Here is a 12,662-nt window from a genome sequence, read left to right as displayed (position 1 = left end):
ACTCCTCTCTGAGTGGCTTCCTCTCCCAGACTGACCTGTAATTCTAAACCTTCCCGCTCTTTTATGTATTCTCAACTCCACCCGCCTCCCAGCACGTTTCATGTTCCAAGCAGGGAACCACCAAAGGTGCTCTGCTACTCTCTAAGCAAGGAGCCGCAATGTGGCTTTGCTGAACTACCCTGTTGTGTGGGGTGCGAGTGATGGAGCGTGGTCAGGAGCCTCCAACTTACCTGGATGGTGGTGCACCACACCTCAGGAGGAGGTGCAGTACCTCTGTGGCGACTGAAGCCTCAGGGGCGCCACACATACAGTACTACATCATATCATAGCTATAGCAACATACAACAGTCTCAACAACATTAGATAAGTATTAAAAGGAATATGTCAGCAGGCGTTTTCCACCCAATCTGAGAGTAGCTTAATATAGAGACAGAGAACCTGATCCTACGATGTGTCACTTTGATGCTAGCTGCAGTTTTGGTAAAATTACAGTTTTATCAGCAAGAGATCATCATTGAAAGACTAGTAGACTAGTAAACCAACCACCATGTAGTCATCCATATTAATAAGCTGTATGTAACTGCCGATCAGTGATGTAGGAGGGGTCATACAGAGCTTAGCAATGAGAGAACTGGTAGATCTGCAGCAAATCAAATAGTGATTTTGTCAAAAATACAACATGCAGTCCAGTACCTGTCACATTGCTGGAATCATGGTCTCTGCCTATATATCAGGCTGATCTCAGATGTGGTAGTAAAACCTGATGTCAGATTCCCTTTAAAGACATAATAATTATTGATTAGCTTTAGTTAGTAATTTACCATATACCAGGTGTCAGCACTTGGTTCTTTGATTTACCTTTTGTTATTTGTCTTTTCACTAGTTGTCGTCTGGAGAAGTAGCTGAACAAACTAAGTTCTGCTTCATCAGACTTTTCCCTACTGTAATGCATTTAAAATCCGAGAACCTATTGTATATCATATATTGATTTACTTAATAATAAAGGGCCTGTCACACTAAGCGATATCGCTAGCAATATCGCTATAACGTCACTGTTTTTTGTGACGTTATAGCGATATCGCTAGCGATATCGCTATGTCTGATGCTTACCTCCGACCGCTCCCCCACTGGTTATCTCTGATTGCGCGAGAACGTCCTGGTCTGTTTCTCGACGTCAGCTTCCTGCTGGGCTTCCTGCTGTGACGACGAGCGACGCGTGGACGCGGGCGGGAGGACGCAGGATCGCCACGTCTGACAGGTAAGTAGCGACCCCCATCCCCAGCGATGACGCTGGTGAGATCTGCCTGTGTGGCAGCTCACTAGCGACCACTTAGCGATGCACCAGCGATGATGACTGCGTCATATCGCTGGTCGCGATCGCTGGTGCATCGCTAAGTGTGACAGTACCTTAAGTGAAGTAGAGATTACATGTCATTTGTAAACTAATTTATGCCTTTTTAAAGTGTTTCCAGACAAACGTTTACTTACCAAGAATGACTACTAGGCTATATTTTATCGCTTTCATTTTGGCCTTTGATATGAGTCCTCGATGACTGTAACTAGCACAGAATTTCCCATCTAGGAAAAAGATAACTAAGAGTTAACATTACACAAATAATTATTAATGATTTTTATGCATAAAAAAGTTAATATAAATTACCGTACATCTGTAACAGATACATCAGTAAATATAGGTCCAAAATTCTATGTTGACTAATCTATTCTATTATTTCTAAACACTGTTTTTAGGTGAATTCTTTGTATCCCTGTTCATACTGCACCCACACACACAAATGATACACCATTTGAAAGGTAAACTTGCCCCCTTCAGCAAGAAAATAGCCAAACCACACATCCATGATTTGATCACAAAATACAGTTTAAACATTAATTTTCATAAACCTGCAGTAAGGAAAAATGACCTGCAGGTGGCACCACAGTGCCCCAAAGACCACCACCAACACATTTGTAAACATGCAATGCTTTTTTGCTGTTTACTTCGCCTCACACACACAAATGATACCCCATTTGAAAGGTAAACTTGCTCCCTCCAGCAAGAAAACAGCCAAACAACCACACATTCATGATTTTATCACAAAATACAGTTTAAACATTCATTTTCATAAACCTGCAGAAAGACACAATGACCTGCAGGTGGCACCTCAACCAGAAAACATTTTTTGGCCTCTACATATCAAAACAATTTATTGTATTACCAATCTACATATATAAATACCTGTCTGTGTTCATCAGCTCATGAAATACATTTACATTTGACCAGCTTGCTTTTTCTGAAATTGCCTGTGCCCCTGATGACCAATGTGCAAAAATTTTGCACGGGCCAAGCTAGTGTTTTAATATTTCTTTTTAATAGCATTACAGAAAGTCCTTTTTCTTATTATATATCTGTGGAATATGCCTCCATGTTGGTCAGATGTAAGGGATTTTGTAGCAATCTAAATCCTACAAAGACATTCATGTAATAGTGTCCCCATCATGGCACCTTCTTGTAATAATACATCAAGGGAGGAAGGTAATCTCCAGCAATAGCAAAAAGATGTAATCATTCATATCTAAAAACTTTTATATTAATCCAGTATAAAAATACAAAGATGCTGGAATACACTAAAAATCCATGTAAGATAGACCAAATAATTTCACCTAGGAGCCTTTTTTATGACACCATGATTAATGTTCCGAGCTGAAACGCATTGGTCTATCTCACATGGATTTCTAGTGGTTACCTGCAACTTTGTATTTTTATACTGGATGAATAAAAGTGAAGTTTTTATATTTGAATGATTACATCCTTTTTGCTATTGCTGGAGATTACCTTCTTCCCTTTTTTGCATCTGATAATCGCGTCCGAGACTGGGCCGGCTCTGAGCAGATTGCCTCTACCCGACAAGGTGCCTCTGTACATGATGAGCTGACTTTCCAATATTTCCTTTCTCTCCTTGTCTTCCTGTAATAATGTCCTCCATCCTGTCCCCTTCCTGTAATAATGTCCTCCATCGTGGGCCCCTTTCTGTAATAATGTCCCCTGTCCTTGCACCTTTTTGTAATAATGTCCCTATTCCTCTCCTCTTTCTGTAATAATGTCCCTCATCCTGACCATCATCATGTAATAATGCATTTTATTCTATGCTCCTATCTATTATAACGTCCCCTGTTCTGAGCCTCTTTGTGTTTTAATGTCTCCCATTCTGGGCCTTTCCTGGTAAAATGCTCCCCCTCCTGGGACCTTTCCTAGCATAATGACCCCCATCCTGGATGCCATTCTGGTATAATAATCTCAATCCTGGACCACAGTCTTGTATAATGACTCCTATCCTGAGCACCTTCCTTGTATAAAAGGCCCTCATCCTGAACCCAATTCCGGGGCACCTAACTTGTGTAATGACCCCATCCTGGACCCCATTCTGGTATAATGACCCCCATCCTGAACCTCATTCTGGTTTAATAACCCCTAACCTGGACACTTCCTGGTAAAATGACCCCATTCTGGTAAAATAAACTATCTTTCTTACTTTCCTCTGCTCCCACGGTGTGCAGTGTCCTCTTCTGTAGCTGGCAGTTGACTTCAGTGTTCTGGCATGGGCAGCGCATGAAGTCACTGCAATGTGCCACTTGTGACTCACATGCTGATGTCAGCTGCTGGCCTCTAATTGGTCATTGGCGTGTATTGCAGTGTAGAGAGCTGGAGGGTCCCTGTACTGCAAAAGACTTCAGCTGAATATGCATCCTCTAAACACACAGTAATCTCCAGCGATCTCAGGCAGGAAGGCAGTTATAAAAAATATTCCTTTATTTCTTTTCGTTAAAAGAACATGTTACAGGTAGTGGATACCCCAGTGGATGGTAAAAAATCCAACGTGTTTCAACTCAAAAGAGTCTTAATCATGGATTACAAATTCTGACAAAATGTGACATTTTAAAAGTCTCCAGACAGGAGTGAGGGGGTGGTAGGCAATGCCCTCATTAGCATGTTTAATTGATGTATCCAATTATTCACACCCAACCTCCAGGTTGAAGACAAGTTAAAAAGAGAGAGAAAGAGGAAAAAAAAAACCACAAAAAAACCCACACAAAAAAACCCTCTCAAAATTATTTACTTTACATGCAATACCAAAAAGAGAATACATTAAAAGAATATATGAGGACTATACACATCTGTTTCTAAACAGTTAACTACATGCTTAACACAGCAAAACAATTATTTTGGCGGTATTATTTTACTTGTACTGCATGATCAAATCTTGTCTGGTGTTCTGACCTGTTGGGACTCTTGTACATAATTTAAATATCCAGTAAGATTCGCGATTGAGGGTTTTTCTCTGAAAATTTCCACCTCTTACTGATTTTTTTTATTTTTTCTATGCCAATAAATCTGAAATGGGTGAGGTCTCGGTTATGACAATTGTATTGTATAATGTACCCGCATAGTCCTACATGTAGTACAATGCACTCCCCATAGTATAATGCATGCCATAGTTTTTCATATAGTATAATGCATTCCTGATAGTCCTCAATACAGTATAATACAGGTCACATATAATATAATGCACTGCCCATGGTCCGATAAGAGTATAATGCAGCCCCCTTATAGTATAATGCAGCCCCCCATAGAGTATAATGCAGCCACCCCATAGAGCTTAATCCAGCCCCCATAGAATATAATGCAGCCTGTTGTGAACTCATTTTCTGATCTGCCTCTGGTTTCTGGTGAGGGAGCTGGTTGTGCTGACAGAGGAGTTGTGAGTTCTCTTTCCAGGCTCATTCTGGTGGTGGCAGGAGGTAGTGAAGCTGATTTAATTAACAAAGACCTGCCACCTGATAATGAGGAAGAGGATTGGACATCTGGAGTCTCAGACTGGATTTAAGACAGCCGACCCCCTATTCCCATGCTGGTGATTTTTTCCTGCCTCCTGAGGTCTTAGTTTCCAGCTCAGTACCTGCCTTGTCAAGCTAAGTTGTCTTTGCTAATGTTCACATTTGATTTGGTTTGGTCTATTCAGTTTTTTGTGTGGTCAGCCAGCCCCGGCTGGGGCTGTGCTGAATTTCCACTCTTATGTCACTGTATGTGCCAGTTTGCTTTTTGTCCCTTATTAGATTGGCCTCTTTTTTCTCTGTTCTCAGAATATGCCAGAGTGCTGATATAGTGGGAGAAGTCTAGTGACTTCAGGGTATTTTTTGCTATCTGAAGTGTTGGATATTTTTGCAGGGTTTTTTGGCATGATTGCAGACAGTATCTTTCCTTTCCTGTCCTTTCTAGCTAGTGTGGGTCCCATCGTTTGCTCAGCCTATTTTCTTACCTGTGTTCGTGCTTTCATCTTGTCTCACTGTCAATACATGTGTGGGGGCTGTCTATTCCTTTGGGGTCTGCTCTGGGGCAGTTTAGATTTCCACTTTTCTTGCTTTAGGCTTATTTAGTCCTCCGGCTGTGACGAGGCATCTAGAATCATTGTAGGTACGCTCCACGGCTGCTGTTAGTTGTGTGGTTAGGATCAGGGGTCTGCAATCTGCGTAGTTACCAACCTCTCTGGTTTTCTTTGACTTGGCTTGGTCTTGTTTTCCTCCTCGGTGACCCATTCATAACAGCAGCCCCTTCATATAGTGTAATGTCACCCCCATATAATATAATGTAGCCTCTCATAGAATATAATGCAGCCTCCATCAAATATGTAGTATAATGTAGACCTCCCGCAGAATATAATGTAGTCCCTCATAGAGTATAATGCAGCCCCCTAGAATATGATGTAGCCCCCTCATAGAGTATAATGCGGCCCCACATAGAATATAATGCAGCCCCCTCATAGAGTATAATGCAACCTCCCATAGAATATGATATAGCCCCCCTCATATAACATAATGCAATCCCCATAGAATATTATGTACCCTCTTAAGTAGTATAATGCAGCCCCTCATAGAATATAATGTAGCCCCCATTAGAGTATAATGCAGCCACCTCACAGAATAAAATGTAGCGCCCTCATATTGTATAACGCAGCTCCTCATAAGATATAATGTAGCCCACTCAGAGTATAATACAGCCCTACAATAGAATATAATGTAGTCCTCTCACAGAGTATAACACAGCCCACAAAAGAATATAAACCAACCCCCTCATAGAATATAATGCAGCCCCCTATTATAGTATAATGCACCTTCATAGTCTTCCAGGTAGTACAATGCACTCCCAATAGTATAATGCACCCCATAGCTCTTCAAATTGAATAATGCATTCCCCATAGTCCTCAATAAGCTATAATGCAGGCCCATAGTCCCATAGAGTATAATGTAGCCCTTTCATAGAGTATAATGCAGCCCCCCATAGAATATAATGTAGCCCCCATAGAGTATAATGCAGCCGCCCATAGAGTAGAATGCAGCCCCCCATAGAATATAATGTAGCCCCCATAGAGTATAATGCAGCCCCCCATAGAGTAGAATGCAGCCACCCCATAGAGCTTAATGCAGCCTCCCATATAGTATAATGCAGCACCCATAGAATATGATGTAGCCCTTCATAGAATATAATGCAGCCCCACATAGAATATAATGTAGCCCCTTCATAGAGTATAATACAACCCCCATAGAATATGATGTAGCCCCCTCATATAACATAATGCAACCCCCATAGAATATAATGTACCCCCTTATGGAGCATAATGCAGCCCCCCATAGAATATAATGCAGCCCCCATGATATACAGTTGTGGCCAAAAGTATTGACACCCCTGCAATTCTGTCAGATAATACTCAGTTTCTTCCTAAAAATAATTGCAAACACAAATTCTTTGGTATTATTATCTTCATTTAAATTGTCTTAAATGAAAAAACACAAAAGAGAATGAAGCAAAAAGCAAAACATTGATCATTTCACATAAAACTCCAAAAATGGGCCAGACAAAAGTATTGGCACACTCAGCCTAATACTTGGTTGCGCAACCTTTAGCCAAAATAACTGCGACCAACTGCTTCCGGTAACAATCAATGAGTTTCTTACAATGCTCTGCTGGAATTTTAGACCATTCTTCTTTGGCAAACTGCTCTAGGTCCCTGATATTTGAAGGGTGCCTTCTCCAAACTGCCATTTTTAGATCTCTCCACAGGTGTTTTATGGGATTCAGGTCTGGACTCATTGCTGGTGACCTTAGAAGTCTCCAGTGCTTTCTCTCAAACCATTTTCTAGTGCTTTTTGTAGTGTGTTTTGGGTCATTGTCCTGCTGGAAGACCCATGACCTCTGAGGGAGACCCATCTTTCTCACACTGGGCCCTACATTATGCTGCAAAATTTGTTGGTAGTCTTCAGACTTCATAATGCCATGCACATGGTCAAGCAGTCCAGTGCCAGAGGCAGCAAAGCAACCCCAAAACATCAGGGAACTTCCGCCATGTTTGACTGTAGGGACCGTGTTCTTTTCTTTGAATGCCTCTTTTTTTCTCCTGTAAACTCTATGTTGATGCCTTTGCCCAAAAAGCTCTACTTTTGTCTCATCTGACCAGAGAACATTCTTCCAAAACATTTTAGTCTTTTTCAGGTAAGTTTTGGCAAACTCCAGCCTGGCTTTTTTATGTCTCGGAGTAAGAAGTGGGGTCTTCCTGGGTCTCCTACCATACAGTCCCTTTTCATTCAGACGCCGACAGATAGTACGGGTTGACACTGCTGTATCCTCGGACTGCAGGGCAGCTTGAACTTGTTTGGATGTTAGTCGAGGTTCTTTATCCAACATCCGCACAATCTTGCGTTGAAATCTCTTGTCAATTTTTCTTTTCCTTCCACATCTAGGGAGGTTAGCCACAGTCTTGGAGGTCTTGGAGATGGATTTGTAGCCTTGAGATTGCTCATGCTTCCTCACAATTTGGTTTCTCAAGTCCTCAGACAGTTCTTTGGTCTTCATTCTTTTCTCCATGCTCAATGTGGTACACACAAGGACACAGGACAGAGGTTGAGTCAACTTTAATCCATGTCAACTGGCTGCAAGTATGATTTAGTTATTGCCAATACCTGTTAGGTGACACAGGTAAGTTATAGGTGCTGTTAATTACACAAATTAGAGAAGCATCACTTGATTTTTCGAACAGTGCCAATACTTTTGTCCACCCTCTTTTTTATGTTTGGTGTGGAATTATATCCAATTTGGCTTTAGGACAACTCTTTTTGTGTTTTTTCATTTCAGACACATTAAATGAAGATAATAATACCAAAGAATTTGTGTTTGCAATCATTTTCAGGAAGAAACTGAGTATTATCTGACAGAATTGCAGGGGTGTCAATACTTTTGGCCACAACTGTATTATAATGTAGCCTCCATCAAATGAAATGGAGCCCCAAAATAAAATATAATGCAGCCCACATAGAGTATAATGTAGTCCCCCATATAATATAATGCCGCCCCCTCATATATAATAAATCAGCCCCCCATAGAATATAATGTAGCCTCCTCACAGTGTAATGCTGCCTCCTCATAAAGTATAATGCAGTCCCCCAGAGAATACAATGTAGACCCCTCATAGACTTTAATGCAGTCCACCCATAGAATATAATAAATCCCCCATAGAATATAATGCATCCCCCTCATATAGTATAATGCAGCCCCCCACAGAATATAATGTAGCCCCCTCATATAATATAATGCAGCCCTAGTAAAATATAATGTAGCCCCCTGTTAGAGTAGCCCCCTGATAGAATATAATGTAGCCCCCCATATAGTATTATGCAGCCCCCATAGAATATAACATAACCCCCATAGAATACATTGCAGCCCCCTCATATAGTATAATGCAGCCCCCTTCATATTGTATAATGCAACCCCCAAAGAATATAATGTAGCCTCCCTTATATAACATAATACACCTCCATAGAATATAATGTGGCCCCCTCATAGAGTATAATGCAGCGCCCCCATAGAATAAACCTAAATTGAACACCAAAGGCAACCTACCGTGTACCCACATGGGATAATAGAGGACAAAGGGTCAAGCACAGAAATACAATTATGGATCATATACAAAAAAATAGTGCAATTATAAAAATTGACCAGCTGATGCAATAAAGTGCTACACAACATAGATGATGTGCTTGGGATACTGTTGATTGCAATATAACTTCTAAAAACTGCATAAAGTACAATGGACAATGTGAGAGAGTCAAAAGCTTAAATGTGCCAATATGTTAATATGAGACAAAACATAATAAATAGCACCAAAAAAGCTGAAAGGTAAGATGTAAATCCTAGTCCTTGTATGTCCTGAGCGTATAAATAAAGTGCAAGTGCAGAGTGAGGTAGATAAAGTTTTTAGAGAAATAATTACCCAATCATAGATGTGTGACCGGGTCCCCTATGCGCTTTTGGTGCTGTGCCTTCTTTTTGGGGGCATGTATAGAATCTTACACAGACACTAATAGAATATAATGCAGCCCACCATAGAATATAATGTAGCCCTCTCTAAGTATAATGCGCCCACCCATAGAATATAATATAACACCCTCAGAGTATAATGCAGCCCTCCCAGAGAATATAATGCAGCCCCCTCATAGAGTACAATGCAGCTCCCCCATAGAATATAATGTGGCCCCTTTATAGAGTACAATGCAGCCACAATTAGAACATAATTTAGCCCCTCATTGAGTATAATGCAACCCATCATAGAGTATAATGCAGTCCCCCATAGAATATAATTTAGACCTCCATAGAATACAATCAAGAACCCTCATAGAACATAATGTAGGCCACTCATAGAGTATAATGCAGCCCCCATAACATTTTAATCACCTCCATTTCGCCCCATTCAAAATAAAACAATAAAAAAAAAATCACACATACACATATTAGGTATCGCTGCGTTCAGAATCGCCCAATCTATCAATAAAAAAAAGGATTAACCCGATTGTGGGAAAAAAAATAAAAATGCCAGAATTACGTTTTTTTGTTCGCTGCGACATTGAATTAAAATGCAATAACAGGTGATCAAAAGATCGTAACTGCACATAAATGGTATACTTAAAAACATCAGCTCAGCATGCAAAAAATAAGCCCTCAACCAACCACAGATCATGAAAAATGGAGACGCTACGGGTATCAATGGCGCAATTTTTTTTTTTAGCAAACTTTGGAATTTTTTTTCACCACTTAGATAAAAAAGAACCTAGACATGTTTGATGTCTATGAACTCGTAATGACCTGGAGAATCGTGATAGCAGGTCAGTTTTAGCATTTAGTGAACCTAGCAAAAAAGCCAAGCAAAAAACCTGTGAAATTGCCCTTTACTTGCAATTTCACCGCACTTGGAATTTTTTTCCCACTTCTGAGTACACAACATGCTAAAACCAATGATGTTTTTCAAAAGTACAACTCGTCCCACAAAAAACAAGAACTCATATGGCCATATTGATGGAAAAATAAAAGTCATAGCTCTGGGACAAGGGGAGCGAAAAATGAAACCGCAAAACTGAAAAAAAGCTGGGGTTATTAAAGGGTTAAAACTGTGCAGAAGGGTGGAGAGGTCCTTTACCTGTGCCCATTTCGCAAACATGATTTGCATCACTTCCATACTGTGTTGGCCCAGGCTATGCAAAAGGATATACTGCACCAGGGCCACAGTAGCTGCAACATGTGCAGAGTGGAATTCCACCGTGTCAGAACATTGCAAATCAAAAGGTTAACTGATAGGCCGAAAGACCTAGGTAGCGATGCAAGTTGTAAGGAAAACACATGAGAGAGTTGGGGGATACAGATATTAACCCGCTGTCACCAATCTGTGACGGAGATTACACAGTCGCAGCTCTCTGGCGCCTCCGTTACCCTCAAGTCAGTCAGAGAACTGCACCTAGGATAAGTAGTTGTATTAATGACCTTATGCCGGGTAAGAAATCAACCCTAGGTAGGGAATAAGTACTAGGTGGACTCAGGGACATGGGAAATCGGGTTTCGAGATAAAAGAACAGCCCAAAATTAATTGATATTTTAATTGCTGAAAGGCGCACTAGATACTACAAATATATACAGAGTAATATACAGATATGACAGCCAGAAGTACAGATAAAAGTAGGGTACAGGTTGGGATTGCAGTTAGCTGCATATGTCACGTTACCGTTTCTTATCACTTATGGATGAAGGGAAGCTCTCGTATCCACATGCACATTCTTTGTTTCTGGTCTGTCTCCACATGTGATGTGGCTTCCATGGCATTACAAAGACAAAGGCTAAAAGTGAGTAGCTAGCTTTTAACCCCTAGCTCGCCCCCTCCCATATTTGCCACCACCCCTCTGGGTTGGAATGAACTCTCCTCCCTTGACCTCATAGCTGAAATAATTCCCAATATCTATGATGGGTCATAACTTCCTAGGGGGAGGTCCAAACTGGACGACTGGCGTCTCAACTGGTTAGTTGGGGCTGGACCGATAGAGAGTCCAAACTTGGGTCGGCTAAGAAGTTCTGGAGAGCCAGTCTCGATAGCTCAGTATCCAGGACAGCTGGAGAAATATGAGATGCATAGGTACATGTGGAGGGTTCCCAGGGTTCTGATGGTAAATTGGGCTTACCCCTGAGATTCACGGCACTCTCGTAATTAATCTCTGAGTTCGGTGCCCAAGTGTCTACGCTTTCATGGTACTCTCATAATTCATCTCTAGGTGTCGGTGACGCTTGGTCTAGAGCTTCCATTGATGTTGGCCGCCTTGCACAAAAGACGGTAGGGTGTCCCAGCTCTTCTCCTTATCACCTTCATTAACAGGTGTCCTCTAAGTCTCTGGCCAAATGGCGAAGTTCTGTTCTTTTGGGGATTTGTGTTCTTATCCAAAGGGTGGAGGTCACTTCAGGAGTGGAGGAAGATCTCTGCACAATATATTGGGCCTGAATTAATAAATCCAAAATGGCGCCTCCCTTGTCCTTCACACAAGTCAATGACCTGCAGTTTGCGATCAGGGGAAGTGAAAACACAACGAATGTACTTTCTGCAGCAGTGCATCCAGGCTGGGATAGTGGCAGAAAAATTGCTGTGCCACCAGGTTGAGGATGTGAGTCACGCAAGGCACACATGTGTGAGGTTACCCCAGCATAGAGCCACCACCAGGTTTGCACCATTATCACACAGCCATCCCTGGCTCCAGGTTCAGTAGAGACAGCCATTGCTCTAAGTCGGCCTAGAAAGCTGTCCACAACTCTTGAGCTATGTGACTGCGATTCCTCATTAATTTGAACACTGCATGATTGTGGTGAGCCATGGATGCGTAGTACAGAGATGGGAGGAATTCTATCTGCACCTTTGCAATGCTTGTCTGATTAAGGAAGAGGTTGAGGGCACAGGTGGAGGCCCTAGAGGAGGCAGAGGAGCCAGAAGCAGTTGGGCACAGTTAGATGCAGAAGTTTGTTCTGCAAGCCTTGAGGATTCAAAGACTTGTGGAGCAGCCCCTTGAATGCCTGTCCCCACAGCCACCAAAGTCACCCAGCGCCCAGTCAGTGAGATGTAATGCCCCTACCGATGTTTGCTTGTCCAGGTGTCAGTGATGAAATGCACCTTGGCAGACATACATTTTTCAGGGAACGGGTGGTGTTGTCTGCGACATGCTAGTGTGGCACAGGCACAGCTTTCTTAGAGAAGTAATGGTGACTTGGCAACTGGTGCTAGGGGACTGCAATGGCTATCAACTTTCTGAAA

The 12,662-nt window shown here is 41.7% G+C and overlaps 1 protein-coding gene across 2 annotated transcripts in view; it reads right to left on the bottom strand.

The window, feature by feature from the left end:
* The window catches only part of NPSR1 (neuropeptide S receptor 1), an 814,072-nt gene that overhangs the window by 107,351 nt on the left and 694,059 nt on the right, over nt 1-12,662 (bottom strand). For both annotated transcript variants that reach the window (XM_073549960.1, XM_073549961.1), the window contains exon 7: nt 1,489-1,578. In XM_073549960.1, the coding sequence (XP_073406061.1) occupies nt 1,489-1,578 (90 nt within the window). The remainder of the gene's footprint in view (nt 1-1,488; nt 1,579-12,662) is intronic.

The sequence above is a fragment of the Dendrobates tinctorius genome, unplaced genomic scaffold (genome assembly GCF_039654945.1).
Source record: "Dendrobates tinctorius isolate UK_male_01 unplaced genomic scaffold, ASM3965494v1 ptg000162l, whole genome shotgun sequence".
Taxonomy (NCBI): domain Eukaryota; kingdom Metazoa; phylum Chordata; class Amphibia; order Anura; family Dendrobatidae; genus Dendrobates; species Dendrobates tinctorius.
Note: the sequence above shows the minus strand (reverse complement) of the source record. Positions and strands in the feature narration are given on the sequence as shown.